The sequence below is a fragment of the Vidua macroura genome, chromosome 20, assembly GCF_024509145.1.
Source record: "Vidua macroura isolate BioBank_ID:100142 chromosome 20, ASM2450914v1, whole genome shotgun sequence".
NCBI lineage: Eukaryota > Metazoa > Chordata > Aves > Passeriformes > Viduidae > Vidua > Vidua macroura.
Window position 1 is genome coordinate 7,752,707 of NC_071590.1, and position 18,133 is coordinate 7,770,839.

Here is an 18,133-nt window from a genome sequence, read left to right on the forward strand (position 1 = left end):
GGCGGGACGCGCTGCCATTGCCAGGCGGCACCTCCTTTCCCTGGGCACCCTTGGCAGAAGCGCGGCCGTGTGCCCGGGCAGGCGGCCGTGTCCGGCTCTGCCATCCAGCCCCCGCCTGGGCCCGCGGCCCCCCGCCTCCCGCCCGCGCCCGCCGCCTTTGTTGTGAGATGAGAGCGGGCTGAGCGCCGGCACAGCCCTCCGAGCATGGAGCCGCTGAGCCACCGCGGCCTGCCTCGCCTCTCCTGGATCGACACCCTCTACAGCAGTACGTGGCCTGGGCTGGCGGGGGGGGGCGAGGGGGGCGAGGGGCTGGGTCGCCCCTACCTGTTGTGTAACGCTGCGTCGCGCTGGGCAGGGATGCTGTGCCGGGCAGCCCGGGCTGGGCGTCCCGGGCGGAGCCGAGCCCGGGCAGGGGGCTGGCGATGCTGGCAGGGAGTTGTGCTCCCCTCCGTGAGCATCCCGCATGTCCTGGTGGCAGGGCGGCGCTGGCCGGGGTCGGTCCGGCATCCCCCAGGCTCTGGGGACCCGCTGCCTGCTCCGGGGGCTGCGTGAGCGGGGCGGGTGGCGGTGGCCCCAGCGCGGGGGGCTCGCTGAGGCTGGAGCAGATCACTCGTGGCAGCCGGCACTGCCCGCGGGGGGCTTTGGGGATGGGGATGCGTTTTGGCCCCAGGTCCCATCGCCGTCCCCGCGCGGCGGTGGGAGGACACCTCTCCCTCCCTGCCTCCCTCAGCCGTGATGTTGGCGGCGAGCTCCAGGCGCGGTGCCGGTGCTGTGGCAACGCGGTGTCGGTACCGGGGGCTGGCAGCCGGCGGGGCCGGGGGCGTCCTGCAGCAGCCTGGGGGTGCGAACCCCCCCGATCGCACGGACGGGCAGCAGGGAGGAGTGAGCCCTGGAGCCGGGCCGGTCCTGGTCTCATGGCAGATGTCTCAGCGGCAGCCAGGGACGTGGCCAGGGGATGAGGGGGCTCGGTCACAGGGTCCCCGTTGTTATTTTGGGGCAGCGTTGAGCCGCGTGGGCATCTCGGAGTGAGATTTGGGGTGCAGTGTTGAGCCTGGTGCTGGTGGGGCAGCGAGGTTTGGCACGGGTGCGTGGGAAGGTGGGATGCTCCGGAGCATGCTCCGTGCATGGATCTGGCATCTGTCATGCCCTAGAGGGAGCAGGGGCCGCCAAGGGGCACGTTGTGTAGGACTGAGCCCCCTCCCCAAGTTTTCCAGCCCAGAGCCTCTGATGTCCACAGCCAGAGGCCACATCCAGCAGCAGCAGCCCCGGGGGATGGGGTGGCTGTGCAGGCGTTTGGGCTGGAGCCCAGGGGCCACATCCAGCCCCAGCCTCTGCACCCTCCTTCCCAACCACAGCATCTCTGCAAAGCCATGGCTCTGCCGTCCCAAATCCTGCTCCAGCTGCCCTCCCCAGGGTGTGGGGGAGGCTGCTTGGCATGCCCATGTTTTGGGAGATGCAGGGCAGGGTCCAGCCTTCATCATCACACTGAGGAGGGCAGTGATGGTGTGCAGGAGAGGCTGTTGAGCCACCCTTTTAGCAGAGGCCCACGGAAGCAGGTCCGAGGCCAGCTCACACATCTGTGTTGTCATGGTGAATTTTCACCCAGGCACAGGGAAACCATGGCGTTTCCCCAAAATCTCACAGGCTCTGTGTGGATGTTGGGCTTTTCTTGGAAGTGGGATGGAGTGGGTGAGCATTGGGCTGTGCCCACACACTGACAAGGTGTCAGGGAACAGCACGTGTCCAGCTGGAAATGCCACCCTGAGCTGCTGTGACTGTGCTCTGTCCGAGCTGGGCAGGAGCCAGCTGCTGCCCTTGGCTGAGCTCCCTCATGGGGACCATCGTGCTGGCAGTAGCCTGGGAAGATGTGGCAGAGCAAAAACATTTTCCTGGGGAAAATAATCCCTCATGGGGATGCGTTCCTGGCCCTGTCACCCTGCTGGGGCCATGTGCCAGCTCACAGGGCCTCTGCACTGATGGGTGACAGCATCCCTTGGTGCAGCGTGGGCTTGGATCCAGCTCAGAGCCCTGGGGCTGTCTGTGGGGTTGGGGCTACAAGGCTGTTTCAGGTCGGGGTGTCCTTGCCCCCCAGAGTGGCTCCCTGGGCCAGGCTTCCTCCCTGCCCTCGGTCTCCATGCCTGGGGTGCAGCAGGAGGATTTCCAGTGCTGCTAAAAATCAGGAGCAAAAATAGCACTGGGTTTTGGCACGGGCACATTGCAGGGGCAATGCAGCTGTGGGGGAGGAGGGAGGGAGACGCTGGGTTTGGGCTGCCTGGGTGGCACAAGCACCCCACAGGCAGGGAGATGCAGGGGACAACCTCTCTGTGTCCCCTCGCCCATCAGTGTCTCCCTTGCCTGTCCTGGCTGCTTGGTGGTGCTCGGTCCCCTCCCTGTAGCAGCTTCTGGGGTTGCTGGGGAGGTTCCTGTGCTCAGGCTCCCCAGGTGAGGCCCCTCAAACACTGCACAGCCTTGGGTGGCACAGCTGGAGCCGTGGGGACATGGCTCTGTCCTGGGGACAGCGCAGGGTCCCTCTCCTTGGTGCCTGTAGAACTCATCCCCAGGTCTGGTCTGGGGCTGGGATGTAGATCTGCTCCAGCTGCTAGCAACTGGAGCCAGGTCATTCCTGCATCCCTGCAGGCCATTCCCTTCCCTCTCCATGCCACCTTCTTCCCTGCACTGCTGCAGGTGTCACCTCCCAGGGTCCCCAGCTGCCTCATTAACGCTGTGTTCCTCATTACTTGGGTGCTGAGCCACTCCGCCTGGGTTGCCAGGACTGCCACAGTGGCAGTGCCACTCTGGGTGTCCCTGTGGTTAAGCCTGGAGCTGCAGACCTTGGCCATGGTGGAGGGAAGGCGATGGCACCTGATGGTCTCCGAGCTGCTGGGGACCGTCAGCTTTGACCCCTCTCTGCTGCCTTGGCTCCCCCTTAGACCCCACCTGCTGGGAAAAGGAGCTTGGGGGAGAGTTTTGCGTTGCTCTGGGGCATTCCCAGCCTGGGGACAGTCCCTGGTTGAGGGGGCTCAGGGGAGCTGTGTGGGGTGGGTGTCCTGGGGAATGGCCATCATGGGGGACACCAGTGCTAATGAGCCTTATGCTGCCATGCTCCTGGATGGTGTTGGAAGCATCACAGCTGGGACCTGTCCAGGACAGGAGAGAGGATGGATATCCCACCATGAGGAGGCAGGGCAGGTTAGAGCCAGGAATCTATTTTTCCTGGAAGCTGAGGACCAGGGGGTGTTATGGGGGGGGGGGGGGCAATTCAATCAGCTCCCGGGTTGTGGTGGCCCCACAGCCTCTGAGGGATTGTTATCAGCTAATTGCTAAAGAAGGAAGGTCTGAGAGGGGCTGTGGTGTCCTGGCAGAGATGGGGTGCATCTGGCCCATGTCACAGCTCTCCTCCAACCCCGCTCAGGTGCAGGATGGGACTCTCCATCCCTCCCCACTGGCACTGGCAGGGCTCCTGGCCTGAGCACGCTTTGCAGCGCTCTTTGATTTAAAGATTCATCCACTCTCCCTAGGAAGCAGGATGTAATATTAATGTGCTGAGCGGTGTTGGTGGGAGCCAGGGGAGTCCTTGTCCAGGATGGCCAGGGCCGTGGGGACATGGAGTGGCAGCGGTGTGGGGTTTGGTCTGGGGCGGCTGCTCTGACCCCAGTGCACCCCGTTGTGGCCAGGTTATCAGCTGGGGTCTTAGCTGGGGTCTCCCCAGTGTCTGTGCCTAGGAGGCCTGTGGGGATGTGGCTTCCAGGGATCCTTGGGGCTGCGGGATGGGAGGGGAGCGAGGGGGTGGTGTTGGATGTGCCCCCTGCCACTTTGGGAGCTGCCGAGGGGCTCCTGGCTGCAAACATGGGGGGGGTGCTGGGTGCACCCCACGGCCGTCCCTGCCGCAGCCGGGCTCCCTTCCCCCTCCCCTTTGTCAGCATCTCGGGGCTGCTGCAGCCACCTCTTCCCGCCGCCACCGAGCCGCTGCCGTTCCCATGGTAACAGGTTAGGATGTACCCCGGTCCCCGCTGCGCCCCAGGGCCCCACTGCAGACCCCCCAGCCCTCCCAGCTGGGGCTCTGTCTCCCCGAAATGGCTTCCCCTGGGCCTTGGGTGATGGGGGACTGTGGGTCAGTGTGGGGCACCCAAAAACGGGTGCTGTTATGGGGGGGGCGGGGGCCTCATCCTGCACTGGGAATGCAGCCCCCCTCCATCCCCCATCGGGGAGGCAATGGAGCACTTCTGCCAGGGGGGTGGCACTGCCCTCCGTGCTGTGGATCCTGGCCCGCATTTCCACGCTCCGAGGAGTGTGGGCATGGGCAAGCAAGGAGGACGGCGGCTGTGGCTGCCAGCCCAGCTCGTCTGTCCCCGGGGATGGCACAGGGATGGTGGCCGGCGGGCAGGCAGGGCACAGCCACTTGCATGGGGCTGGAGCGTCTGGCAGAGCAGCTGTCCCTGCGCAGACGAGGCCGCCGGGCCTCTCGGTTCCGTTAATTATTCAAATATAGGGAAGTGTGTCGAGCAGAGGATGCCTGCGGGGCCGAGGATGCTCGGTGTGATGTGTGATGTCTTCTTGCCCGCTTGGCTGAGCAGGCAGCGGGGCTGGGCTGGGCTGGGCTGTCCGTGAGTGGCCCCGGGACGTGGGGTCAGCTGCCCGCGGGTAGCCACAGGCTGGGCTGGGTGGCCTCGGTGCCACACGGTGACCCTGAGCCGTGCCTGGATGCTCACGGCCACCCTCTCTCACCCCGGCAGACTTCAACTATGGTGCGGACGAATACGACGCCGAGGGCAACGAGGAGCCCAAGGCGCTGCCGGAGGGCTCGGAAACCATGCCCTACATCGATGAGTCGCCCACCATGTCCCCCCAGCTCAGCGCCCGCGGCCAGGAGAGCGGGGACGGTGTGTCACCCACGCCCACCGATGGCCTCGGCACAGGGGTAGGTGCTGGGGGCGCGGGGCTCTGCACCGGGGGCGGGGGGGATTTGGGCTCTGGGTGTCCGGCTCGGCTGTCAGCGGTGTTTGTGGTGCTCTGCTGCTGCTGTGACCTGGGGGACCGTGCCCGGCAGCCCAATTTCTGCTGGCCGTGGCAGTCTGGGCGCCAGGGAGCAGCAGTTCAGGGGATGCCATGCCCGTGGGACACGCTGTGTCCCTGCCCCCAGTGCCACGCCGGTGGCAAAGCCAGGAGCGGATGGGCTGGCCCGGGCCGGGGTCCCGGGCCGGGGGCGCGGCCGGGCGTGCTGGAAGCGGGGAGTTCGTGGGTGCCCAGCTCCGGGAGCCCTTGGGGACAGGGCGCAGCGGCTCCGCCGGGCTGCCGGCTCCATCTAGTGGCACTCCGCTCGGGGACCAGTCACCAGCAGGGGTGGGGACACAAGGTGCCCCCCCCCACTCCCGCTCTGCACAACTTAAATGTAACCCCTGCTGTTCGCAGCGCATCCTTGGGAAGCCCTTTGGTTTTCCAAAAGAGGAGGAATGGCCAGAGTGCTGCGGGGTGAGATCCAAAGGGAAAAAAGCGAGAGGTTTTTTTCCAGAATGAAAGTTTCCATAAAGCCCGGGTGCGGCGGGGTCCAGGCAGGCGCCTTGGCCCCTCGGGGTTAGTGCGGGAAGCACCCGCACGGCCCCGGGCTGGGGGATCCCCCGGCGCTGCCGCTGCCCGGGCCGGGAGAAGTGAAGTTTTATTTTTGTCATGGAAAGAGTTAAGCTTCTGACCCGGATGCTGAGGCAGAAGAGGGAGAGGTGTGGCTTCCTCCCCAGGGTCGTCATCGCAGCATCGTCGTCCCGGCACGCAGAACCCCTGGGGAGGGAGAGCAGGGTGCTGCCCTCTGCCACCACCTCCCGGGGCTGTCTCTAAACCACTCGGGCTTCGGGCTCCTTGTCCCCCCAGCACAGCCCTTCGACCCCAGCCCTGACACTCCGGGGCTGGGCTCTGACCCGAGGCCAGCAGGGACAGCAGAGGGTGGCCCTGGGGGACAGGGCTGGGGGGAGACGTGTCCCTGAGGGTGTCCCTGAGGGCTGGTGGGACACGCTGGGTCTGGGCACAGGCAGGAACGTTGACTTGGTTGTGACAAACAGGATTGGGAAGTGTTGGAGCTCCGTGCCAGCTCTGCCTCCCTCTCTTTATCTGGAGCTGCTTGTGCTGGGGCTTGGCAGAGCTCCCTCCAATACCAGCACTGTGTGCCCAGCCCTGCGAGGGGCACAGGCTTGTGCTGGTGGCACAGGGTGCCAGGTTCAGCCCATTGCTCTCCTCCAGTGAGGCAGGACTGGTGGCACTGCCTTTGAGAGGGCTGGAGGAGGTTTCTGGTGGGCCATCTCATCTTGCAGGCTCCTGGGGCAGCTGTAACCATGTCTGAGGCCTGTGACTGCTGTGTGCAGACACATCTTAACCCTCCCCATCCCACCGTGGAATGTGGTCGTGGTGTGGAGTTGGTGTCCCAGCCCCTGCTTGGGTACTGCTGGGTTTGGCACTGTGGGTAGCATTCCCCTGGACAGGGACCATTCCCCACTCCGGGGACCTGACCATGTTGGGCAGGGTCGTGATGCAAAGGCTGAGCTGTGGCATGGACACAGAGCTGGACACAGGCTCTGGAAAGTCCCTGTGTCCCTGCCCACATCTCACAGCAGGAGTTTGTTGCAGGCTCTGATGCGTGCAAGGAGAAGAGATGGCTCCTGTGGGCAGAGCACATGTAGCCACTGGTTCCCCTTTTGCTTCTGAGGAGCCCGGGGGAAACTGCTGAAACAGCTCTTGCATTAGTGTCCCCTCCTCCAGCCTGCTTGCCTTGTTTGCCAAGGCCCACAGTGTCCCTCACAAGCATCACAGCAGTGCTGGTGTCCCCATGCCCCGCTGCCCCGCGGTTCAGGCTGAGGTGCCAGCTGGTCCCTGCGGGATGTGCGGCAGGCAGGTGTGAACACACACGGCTCAGCTCTGTGACACTGCTGCAAGTCCCCTCTGGGGCAGGGAGAGCTCCGGTACCTTCTGGAGGTGCACAGCCGGGTCCCCGTGTGGGACCTGCTGATGCTGCTGCCCTCCAAGGTCACTTCTCGCTGGTGGCAATCCCCACGGTCCGGCTGTGCCTTCCCACGGGACACGGGGGTCCAGAGGGCTACAACAGAAGGGATGCTCTCCCGCAGCCGGGGGGGGGGGGAGCGCGGGGGGGCCTGGCAGGGGACCCCTCCCCGCGGCTCTTGCTGGACACCCCTTGGGAAAGCCGGCCGGGGAAGGCGGCTGCCGCTCGCCCCAGCCTTGACCACGGGCGGGCTGCGGCGGCGGAGCAGCCCCACCTCCATAGCCGGGAGAGCATTTCCTGTAGGAGCGCGCAGGGCGGAGCGGCGGGGCCGGCTGGGGCGCAGGGCGCGGGCAGCGGCCCCTGCACCGCCCGCGGCCCCGGGGCCGAGCGGAGCCGGCCGGGAGCGGGGCTGGCCCTGCGCTCGCTGCGCTGCCGAGCCCGGAGCTGCCGCCGCCGCCGCTCGCGGGCGGCTCAGCAGCCGCGCCGGGAGCGCCCGGGCCGCCGGGGACCGGGAGGCCGGAGCTGGGTCAGGCTGGAGCACCGGGGATCCCATAATGGCTCCTTTCATCCCGCTCTGGTGGCCGGCGTCCAGAGCTGAGTCAGGCTGGGACAGCTCTGCCGCGTGAGCCCCTTGCCTGGAGCCTTGTGGGGTCCCCTCTGCTCCCCGCTGCCCGGCCAGCCATGGAGGAGGAAGAGGAGGCCATAGGGTACCTGGATAAAGTGCTGGAGGATGAAGATGACTCTGAGCCAGGAACCCCCACCAGCCCCGTGTCTCCGTTTTCGGCCGGCGACAAGGTGGGCAGCGGGGGGACGCTGCACCCGTGCTGGGCAGTGGGTGTGGGGACGAGAGGCATCTTGCTGGTGCTGGTGATGCCCAGGTGTTGGAACAGCTCCTGGGGCCATGAGGTGGGTGCTGGCGGGGGGCAGAGCTGGGAGCAGCGGGAGCATCACTGCGGCCCCACCACAGCCCCAGGACTGCCTGTGGCCAGGGGCACGGCGCAGGGCTGTGCCAGGCTCCAGGTGTGGAGGGCTCAGAGTGAGGTGACCACCCAGCTGTCCTCCCAGGGGGGTGTAGAGCCACACGTGCTGCGGGGTGGGAGCTGCGGGGCTCAGCAGAGCCGGCACCGGATGCTCAGGAAGGGGCTCGTTTTACACTCTGCCCCACTGCTCGGCTATTGGCCAATTCCCACATTCGGCCACCAGAAACGCCTAAACAGTCCCAAAACAGAGATGGGGAGTGGACCTGGAGAGACCCCTGTGCTGGCAGGTGCAGCTCAGCATCCTTCTCATGCCCACCCTGCCAGGGTGCCTGGGTGCTGGAAGAGGGCTCTGGCCCTGCTCTTCCTGGGGTCTCCTGCGTGGGGCAGCCAGCCACAGTGATTAAGAGTCACTGCTCTGTGTCACGGGGGTCCAGCTGACATCGTCCCCGTGGGGTGTGTGGGCCCTGAGCATGGGTGGGCCCCTTATCTCCTGAGCTCCTGCGCAGGGCCCAGGCTGGGGAAGCAGGAAGAGCCCGTGACTAATCTGTGGCAAAGAGCCCACGAGCTCCTAGTGAATAAAACTGCCCCCCCTCCATGCGCCCTCCTGCTGCGCTGGTCACCGTGGCCCAGCCTTAATGGGGCAGCCTGGCAGGGTGGACACTCTGTTGTCACAGCAGCGCCCAGGGCTGGCTGATGGACACTAGAGTGGGGCAGAGAGATGCTGATCCTCAGCCATGCCCACCTTGGGGCTGTGCCCCCCAGGTGTTTGCAGCTGCCACCTCCCCTGGCACAGCAGCCAGGGCTGGCATGGGCACAGGTGAGACACGACCAGTGTCCTCCCCAAACCATCCTGAATGGCTCAGAGTGATGCCCCCATGGCTCTGCTTGGCCCCTGTCTGGGTGGCAAAGCCTGGTCCTCAAGTGTGATTTTTAAGAGGAGAGGCCAAGGTGTGACCCAGGATGGTCCAGGGGCTGGGGTGTCCATGCCTGGGCACTGGCAGAGCCTCGCTGAGGGTCCCAGAGCCCCCCTAGCCTGGCCATCTCCCTGCCATGAGGCTCACACCACAGGAACATCAGTGCTGCAGCAGACCTGGGTGCTGGGACATGCCCCGGTGCCACTGGGCAGTGCCTGCTGGGGTGGCACTTCCCAAGGGAAACCTCAGCCGAGGGAAAGGGTGGTGCTGCATCACGTGGGAGCCCCATCCAGCGCCAAGCATGATTTCACTGGGCGTCTCTGGACTCTGCCCTGGAGAGTCCTGCCATGCCGTGCACCACCCTGGAGCGCTGCCAGCGGCACCGGGCTCGTGGCCAGCCCGGAGCAGGGAGGGGACAGGAGCCAGCGCAGCTCGTGGCTTTCCCAGCTGGCTCCAGACGGGCTCTGCAGCCCATCGGGCACATGCCCACGCCTTGCCCCTGAGCTTCCACGACACTGGCAGGGACATGTGCCCGTGTGGGGATGCCAGGAATGGGCTGGTGGGATGAGGGGTCTCCTCTTGTGCTGCTTGCTGGCTTAGCCAGGCTCCTTGCTGTGTCCCACAGGGCGAGCGGGAGACTGGCAAAGGCCTGGAGATGCGGAAGTTGGTGCTCTCCGGTTTCCTGGCCAGCGAGGAGATCTACATCAACCAGCTGGAGGCCCTCTTGTTGGTGAGCACGGCCCCCAGACTGGACAGCCCCTCCAGGGATGGATGGATGGATGGATGGATGGATGGATGGATGGATGGATGGAGGGATCAATTTTTTCCTGGGTGGTTTCCCCCAGCCACGTCAGCCTGAGTGGGAGCAAAGCTCCAGAAGCCACACCAGGGCAAGCTTTTCTCTGTCTACCCCCATCTCACCTCCCCTGCTGCCCATGTCCCTGTTGGGGACATATTTATAGCCCTGTTTCCTCTTGTGGACTTGCTGACCTTCAGGGCGAGACGCTGTTGCACAACACGGGGTCACCGCCGCTGCGGGGAAGTCTGAGGATGCACGAGCCTCGAGTGCCCCTTGGTCCAGCTGCCAGCCTTGGTCCATCTGTCCTGGGCAGCCCTCGCTGCCAGCTCAGATCCTCCTCATGCCCAGTGTTCTCCTCTTAGCCCTCATCTCAAATTCTCCCTTCTTTGGCAGCCCATGAAGCCACTGAAGGCCACGGCCACCACGTCGCAGCCTGTCCTCACCCTCCAGCAGATCGAGACGATTTTCTACAAGATCCAGGATATCTATGAGATCCACAAGGAGTTCTACGACAGCCTGTGCCCGAAGGTGCAGCAGTGGGACAGCAATGTCACCATGGGCCACCTCTTCCAGAAGCTGGTATGCACCTTCCCTGGGTCTTGCTCCGCTTGGAAGAGGAGAAGGGCTGGAGTTGTGATGAGTTTGGAGTTGTGATGCCCACAGGGGCTGTGCCCATGGATGCCATGACCGTGCTGGGGAGAGGAGAAGGAGAGGCCAGGTTGAAGGGCTGTAGCTTCAGCTTCTGCTGTCCAGGCACTTGTTATCCCTCTGCTGGATTTTGGAGGTTTATGGAAGCACAGGCTGGGCAGGAGCTCCACCATCCTGCCCTGAGCAGGAGCAAGCATGTGACCCCCAGCTGGCTGAGTGTCCTGCCAGGAGGGGACAACTCTGGGTAGTGTCACCTCAAGGGCTGCCTGACCCCTTGGGTGCTGTGGGGGGCTTCAGCACCCGGCTGGTGCCTGGCTAACCCCCACTCCCCACAGGCCAGCCAGCTGGGGGTCTACAAGGCCTTTGTGGATAACTACAAAATCGCATTGGAGACGGCAGAGAAGTGCAGCCAGAGCAACTACCAGTTCCAGAAGATCTCGGAGGTAAGCTGGGATGGGGCTGTGCCAGTGGGACAGGGCTGTGCCCGGGCTGTCCCTGCACAGGGCAGAGAACACTGTCCTTGTGGCTGAGCTGACCATGTCTGCCCCGTGGAGATGCTCTCCCTGCCCTGGGGACTGGCCGGGACTGGCCCCAAGGACTGGGCCACTGAGGGCTCTGTGGTGGTCTTTTGGGCATTGCAGGAGGTTGTCCCACCTTGTGCAAGCTCAGGTTGGGCTCAGCCTGTGCTGTCACCACCCCATGCAATGTCAGTGGGTGCTGGGCACCTGTGGCCCATCTCCTGCTGCCTGCATCTCCATGCCTGGATCCCCTTCAGAAATGGGGACCTCCATGGCTACAGCCTGAGCGCCCTGGTCCTGTTCAGCTTGATGGCATCATCACCATGTCCCAGCTGCTGGGCACAGCCAGAGCTGCTCCCAGCCAGGCAGGAACCCGCGCTCCTTCACCCAGCAGCCGTGTGTGGCCTCCAGCACGGCCAGGCTGGGGCCAGGGGGAGACACCAGGGTGCAGGAAGGGTGGGGGGTGCCCCATGACCTTGAGCCATGACCTTCCCCCCACCCCAGCCCCCACGGGCTGTGCTGATGGGCCTTTCCCTCCCTAGGAGCTGAAGGTGAAGGGCCCCAAGGACTCGAAGGAGAGCCACACGTCCGTCACCATGGAGGGTACGGCGGGCGTGGGGAGGGGGACGCAGCCTTGTGCGTGGGTGAATTACCGAGCCCTTTGTGTGCCTGGAGCCGGCGGGGAGGGGGGGGGGTCGCGGCTCTTTAGGATGCTGGGGGCGTGCGGCAGCCCCCCACCCCCTGCCCACCGCTCCTCCCCGCCCGCGGCTGTGCCGGGAGCCGTGCGGAGGGGCCGGAGCTGTGCCGCAGCTGAGCTGAGCTGCTGCGGGGCGGCAGCGATGGCTGCGTGGAGACGGGGCTGCCATGGAAATCCTCGTCATTGTCCGGCTCTGCTGTAACTGCACCTATGGTGAGGCGAGGGGGACGGCTCCGATTTGGGGTGCCGGCAGGGAGAGATGCCGCGGGGTCTGTGCCGGGGGGTGGAGGCTGCGTCGTGCTCTGCGGGCTGAAGTTGGGAGCGTCTTTGTTCCAGGCTCGATTGAGTCATCTTGGCTCCGGCACACGCAGCCACGCGTTCGCCGTCCCCGCCGGGCAGGGGCTCGTGCCGGTGATGGGACAGGAGGAGCTGGGGTGGGCAGGGGGATCCCCCAGCCCCCCTCGTCCTGGGCTGTGCTGTGTGGGTGGTGATGGGGAGGGGTCTCCATTTGCCCCAGCGTCGTGTGGCTGGAATGTCCAGCTCTCCGTGGCTGGGGGGAGAGGCACTGAGCGTGCGTCCCTGCCTCTGCTGCCCGTGGGTCCCAGGCTGGCAGGACTGTGTGCACAAGGAGCCCCTCGCTCCTCTCTTGTGCTGGGACAGCCCCTCCATGGGCTCCCCGGAGCTTTGCGTGTGTCTGTAGTGATGGCAGCAGGAGGGTCCATCCTTCCTGTGGGTCTAGGATGGTGGAAAAGGGGGACACCCTGCCTGTCACCTTTATCCTAGAGCAGGGTTCTTGCTGGTTGTCACAGGAGCAGGGCTCTTGTTTTACCCTCTGGCATGGAGCTGTGGGGGTGCAGCCTCTGGTTAGGGTTCAGCCTGGCATTGTCACCTCCTGAGCAGAGACCCCCTGCTCACCCTGTCCCAGGACTGGGTGCCACAAGACAGCACCCTCTGGGATCACAGGGATGGGAACCCCCACGACTCAGCCCAGGATGAGGAGCTGGCACCTTTCCCTCCTCTCCCATGGCCCAAAACCTGACTGCTCTCGGCCCTGGCAGTTTGGGGAAGTGCTCCAAAGTGAAGGGAAACCCCAGAGGCATCAGCCTGGCTGGAAGCAGCCTGGCGAGACATGAATGTGGCCAGGCACAGGGAGCAGCACTGTGAGTGGGCTCTGTGCCTTTGCCTGCCCAAAAAGATGGGGAGGAGGAGAAGGGTCTGTCTGCTTCCACTGAAATGTGCCTCTGAAGAGCCTCTGGGGCTGTTTCCTGCTGGGAGGGTGTGTGGCAGGAGAAAAGGGGTTCTCTGTACCCCCTGTGTGTGGGTGGTTGTGTGTGAGGCAGCTCTGCCCCCTGCCCTGCAGTCAGTGGGGCTGCAGGCAGGGACATGGGGCAGGGGTGTGGGGCTGAGGCCTTGGACCCAGTGTTCTCTGTAGGTGGGGGTTTTGCTGCTGCTGGAGCAGCCTGGGCCCCCTTTGCACCCAGGGCTGGCTGGGCTGGTGCAGAGGGGTTGGTTACAGGATGTCCCACGGGGTGGCAGAGCCCGGTGAGAGACAGGAGCCACAGCTGAGCTAAAAGGGAAACTGAAAAAGCTGCTGAGGGTGAGGAGCGGCTCTTCCGCTCCACAGCCACCGCACAGCAAGTGTGGGTGCAGCCCTCCCGGGGCGGCCCTGCCCTCCAGAGGGCTGTCCCAGTCCTGTGCTGCCATAGGTGTGGTGGGACATCCTGTCCCCACTGGCCATGACCGCACACCAGCCTGGCTGTGGCTCCTGGTGTCCCCAGCACAGCAGGACACGGGGCTGTGGCAGTGCTGGCTCCCCCCTGCTCCTGGCACTACCCTGATTGTCCAGCTGGACAGATCTCAGGTGCTTGCCCAGGGCTCTGTGCAGAGCAGGGGGGCTCTCTGGGCATCTGGGCTCCCCTCCTTGCCCCTGTGCTCTCTGTGACAGGTGGGAGAGGGCCCAGGGCTCCAGCCACAGGTGGCTGCTGACACTTTGTCTCTCCCCTCAGCGCTGCTGTACAAACCCATCGACCGGGTGACACGGAGCACCCTCGTCCTGCACGTGAGTGTGACACCAGTCCCACGGGGATGGCGGTGGGCTCTGTCTCTGCTGCTCCTGAGGATCTGCAGCTGTGGGGAGTGCTGATGAGGGGTCTCCAGGTTGGGTGCTTTCGAGCTGCTAACCTGTGCCTGTCTCCTTCCAGGACCTCCTCAAGCACACCCCAGCTGACCACCCTGACTACCCGCTGCTCCAGGACGCCCTCCGCATCTCCCAGAACTTTCTCTCCAGCATCAATGAGGACATTGACCCCCGGAGGACAGCGGTCACCACCCCCAAGGGCGAGGTGAGCCTGTGGGGTGGGCAGTGCCTGGGCACAGGGTGAGGGCTGAGCCCTCTGCCAGCCCCTGGCTGGTGTCTCCACCCTGAAGAGCTCCTTAGTACCTGGGTAGGAGTTGGAGAGGCTCCTCCAGATACAGTTTCAGGTACAAGATTAGGGCTCTACCTGGTCCTTGCTGCTTGCTGGTCCCTTATTAAGTATAGAGGGCATGGACCTCCCCATGCTCCTGGTGGCTGAGCCACAGAGAGGGACAGGATTGTCGGCCTTTCCCCATGGATTGCTGGCCTTTGCTCCCTGCTTGCTCTCATGGCAGCCCCTCTGGCCCACAGACCCGGCAGCTTGTCAAGGATGGCTTCCTGGTGGAGCTGTCGGAGGGCTCGCGGAAGCTGCGGCACGTCTTCCTCTTCACCGACGTGCTGCTCTGTGCCAAGCTGAAGAAGACAGCAGTGGGGTAAGGAGGGCGCTGGGCACGGGGGGAAATGTGCCACAACCCCCCTGTCCCTCAGCGAGCCGGGGGATGCGCCAGGGAGGGGGTCAGGCATCAGTGACCACCCGTGCCCTGGCTGCAGGAAGCACCAGCAGTACGACTGCAAGTGGTACGTGCCCCTGGCCGACCTGGTGTTCCCCTCGCCGGAGGAGTCGGAGCACTGCCCGCAGGTCCACGTCATCCCCGACCACGAGCTGGAGGACATGAAGATGAAGATCTCAGCCATCAAGAGCGAGGTGCAGAAGGAGGTGAGAGAAGGGTGTGGGACTTGCTCTTGGGGCGGGTGCCTTGCTCTGGGTCAGGGGTGGGTCTTGGGGGACAGGGGCACCTCTGAAAGGTCCTCTCTGCTCCCCGTCTGCAGAAAGCCAACAAGGGGCAGAGCCGCGCCATCGAGCGCCTCAAGAAGAAGATGTTTGAGAACGAATTCTGGCTGCTCCTCAACTCACCTGCCATTCCCTTCCGCATCCACAACCGCAACGGGAAGGTGAGGAGGGCGGGCTGGGGCCGGGCTCAGCCCTGCCTGCACACAGCCTGCCACATCTCCCTCTCTCTTACAGAGCTACCTCTTCCTGCTCTCCTCTGACTACGAGCGGTCCGAGTGGAGGGAGGCCATTCAGAGACTGCAGAAAAAGGGTAAGTCGGGGGCTGCCAAGGCCCTCTTGGGCTCCTGATCCCCCCAGAAGCCACAGGGAAGTCCTATAGGATCCCAGCCTCCTGCTCTCCAGTCTCTATGACCAGCACTGGCTGCGTCCCTCTGAAGCTTCTGTCCTCTCCCAGACCTCCAGGCCTTTGTCCTGAGCTCAGTGGAGCTGCAGGTGCTCACAGGATCCTGCTTCAAGCTACGCACTGTCCACAACATCCCGGTCACCAGCAACAAGGACGGTGAGTGGCCGCTGGATCCTGCTTTGCTCGGGATGATGCCGGGCAGGAGCTGTGGGGTCCCTGAGCTGGAGCGGGGACTCTGCTGTGCAGGGACAGCTTCCCACCAGGTGGCACTGCTGGAGCAGCGTCGGGCTCCCAGGCAGCGCAATCCCAGCTGCAGCACGGGGCTGCTTTTGGGCTCTCTCCAGCCCACGCCATGGACTGGGCAGGACCAGTGTGCCCAGGGTGGGACCCAGCCAGCCCCACTGGGAACCTCCCCCAGGGCTGTCCAGCAGCAGGAGAGCTTGGGATGTCTGTCAGTGGGGGATACAGAACTTAAGAGATGTCCCTCCAGGGGCTCGGGGGATTTGGGTGTCACTGCAGGCACCGTGATTGCTGTGGCAAAGGTGGCAAAGGCTGCCTTGGGGATGGCCAGCCCCAGGCCCTGACACAGCCTCTGCTCTCCTGCCACAGATGACGAGTCCCCAGGGCTTTATGGGTTCCTGCACGTCATTGTCCACTCTGCCAAGGGCTTCAAACAGTCAGCCAGTAAGTGTGGGTGCCCACCCTGCTTGGAGGGGCCGGTGGGCTCAGAAGAGTTGGGGTCCAGCCCTGCTCTGCCCACAGTGGTCCCCTGGGAGATGGTGAGGGTGTTCCTGGGGTGCTGAGCAATGTCTGCTCCCCCAGATCTCTACTGTACACTGGAGGTGGACTCCTTTGGCTACTTCGTCAGCAAAGCCAAGACCAGGGTGTTCCGGGACACCACGGAGCCGCAGTGGAATGAGGTGAGGGAGGATGGCATGCAGGGGGAGGCTGTGCTCCCCATTTCCCTTCAACCCCAGTTTTGGAGCTGCTCTGGGGTGCTGGGGTTGAGCCACCCTCCCTCCACACCCCAGGAGTTTGAGATTGAGCTGGAGGGCTCCCAGTCCCTGCGCATCCTCTGCTACGAGAAGTGCTATGACAAGACCAAACTCAACAAGGACAACAACGAAATTGTGGACAAGATCATGGGCAAGGGGCAGATCCAGGTATGCACTGGGGCTTTTGGGCATCCTCTCACCCGCAGGGGGACTCCTTAGGGCCTGGCACCTGGGCTGGGAGGGTTGTCCTGGAGTGATGCCTGGGGTGGGCAGCTCTGCTTTAGGGAGCGGGGTACAGCAGTTGTGGGGTTGAAGGCAGTGAGGTGGGTGGGCATCAGGCATGGGGGGTGGTGGTCCTGGGGCACAGTGGCTGCAGGAGAAGGTGGGACAAAGTTAGAGGGGCCTTTGTGGAGGTGGCAAAGCCAGACCTTCCCTGCAGAGGTGCATCCAGCCCCAGCTGGGCTGGAAGTGTTTCCATTCTGCTGCTCTCTGTGCTGTGGCCCTGGGGAGCTGCAGGGAGGGGTTGGCAGCTGCCCTAGGGAGGGCTCTGCATGTGCAGCCCCCCGTCCCTCCTGTGTCCCCCTCTGCCACCATCTGCCTTCCCTGTGCCTCCATCAGCTGCTGTTATGGCAACGGGGGTTTCCAGGGCAATGGCTGAGCTGCCTCTGATTGGCGGTTGCCAGGCAGGGAGGATGGAGGCCTGGGCTGCCCTGAGATGCTCCCAGGTGAGCAGGACCAAGAGGATGGAGTGGAGGGCAGGCAACCCTCAGAGCTCACATTCCCCCTGCAGCCACCTTGGCCAGGCTGCATGGAAGCCCAGGGCAGGGCAACACAGTTCAGGCTGGGGGTGTCTCTGTGTTTTCCTGGTGGGCAGCCCAGCCTGGCTGCCTTCCTGGCTGTGCTGGGGACAGGGTCACGCCTGGGACACAGCCCTCGACCCAGGGCCACTTCCAAGGGCCCCTCATGGCTGCCTGCTCCGTGGGAAAGCAACTGAGGGCAGGTCCCAGGGGAGCAGAGAGCAGCACAGAAATGCTGCTGGGAAGGGGATGCTGTGGGGAAACAGCACTGGAGGGGGCACAGGGTGGGAGGTGGGGGCTCAGCTTCACCAGTGCCTTGTTCATACCTGAAATCACCCATCTGTTGCCCTCTCCCCCAGGAAGCAGTGGAGTGGGGGTGGCATTGGGCCAAGTGGGAAGGCCAGGGCAGGGAAGGGGCTCGGTGTCCCGCGGGGATCAGTCCAGCTGCGCTCTCGGAAATAGCCTGGATCAACAAACATGAGTCATGCTGGGAGATGCGGGGGTCGGGACAGGGACAGCACAGCCCGTACCCGCTGTGCAAAAGTTCTGGGGGAAGAGCGGGAAAGAGAGAAGGCCCTGGGGCTGCTTATCCCAAGGAGGATCTGGATGGATGGAAGAGCGTCAGGGTTGGGGTTGTCCTGCCGTCACCCAGAGCCACAGCTCGGCCTCTGCCCCAGGGGTGGGCTTGGTGACAGGGCAGGACAGCTGTGAGCAGGATGGGCAGTGCTGCTTCTGGGGCTGTGGGCTGTAGTCAAGCTCCAGAGCTGCCCCCCTGCCTTCTCCCTGAGCCGTTCAGGCAGAGACGCTACCCTGGATGTTCCTCAGCCCCGCTGGTCCCTGGGCTCATCCTGAGCTGTTGCTGGTTCCACATAGCAGCACTGGCTGCTCAGTGGAAAGGTGTGACTCCTGGTTGGCATTAACCCTGTTTTGTTGTTATTAACCCCATTTTCGAAAGCTGGAATATGCTGTGGTCAGGGTAGGGCTGCCCTGTTTGGCTTGTGTCCCCATGAGGGTCTTGTGTCCCCTGCACTGCAGGGCTCAGCCCTGTTCTGAGCTGTCCCAGTTGCTCCCAGCAGCTGGGCTGTGTCTGCTGGGTGCTGGCAGGGGTGTGTGGTGCTGTGCCAGGATGGCAGACGGATGTTGTGGTGGGCACAGCAGGCTGTGCGTGCTTGTGCCCACATTGCAGAGGACAGAGGCTGGATGTGGCCCCCATGCCACAAACAGGCAGTGGGTGCATGAAGGGGGTCTCAGGAC

The 18,133-nt window shown here is 64.3% G+C and overlaps 1 protein-coding gene across 3 annotated transcripts in view; it reads left to right on the forward strand.

Moving 5' to 3' along the window:
- ABR (ABR activator of RhoGEF and GTPase) overlaps positions 1–18,133 on the forward strand; it is a 37,954-nt gene that overhangs the window by 8,915 nt on the left and 10,906 nt on the right. The window contains exons 1-16 of one of the 3 annotated variants that reach the window (XM_053995365.1): positions 60–265; positions 4,734–4,918; positions 9,502–9,606; positions 10,069–10,254; positions 10,659–10,766; positions 11,384–11,444; positions 13,545–13,597; positions 13,740–13,880; positions 14,204–14,325; positions 14,444–14,609; positions 14,723–14,845; positions 14,919–14,994; positions 15,139–15,243; positions 15,697–15,771; positions 15,910–16,007; positions 16,119–16,250. In XM_053995365.1, the coding sequence (XP_053851340.1) occupies positions 205–265; positions 4,734–4,918; positions 9,502–9,606; positions 10,069–10,254; positions 10,659–10,766; positions 11,384–11,444; positions 13,545–13,597; positions 13,740–13,880; positions 14,204–14,325; positions 14,444–14,609; positions 14,723–14,845; positions 14,919–14,994; positions 15,139–15,243; positions 15,697–15,771; positions 15,910–16,007; positions 16,119–16,250 (1,797 nt within the window). In that variant the 5' untranslated portion in view covers positions 60–204. Of the gene's footprint in view, positions 1–59; positions 266–4,733; positions 4,919–7,467; positions 7,778–9,501; positions 9,607–10,068; positions 10,255–10,658; positions 10,767–11,383; positions 11,445–13,544; positions 13,598–13,739; positions 13,881–14,203; positions 14,326–14,443; positions 14,610–14,722; positions 14,846–14,918; positions 14,995–15,138; positions 15,244–15,696; positions 15,772–15,909; positions 16,008–16,118; positions 16,251–18,133 lie in introns of those variants that run through there. The other 2 variants (XM_053995364.1, XM_053995366.1) reach the window with 2 other exon arrangements.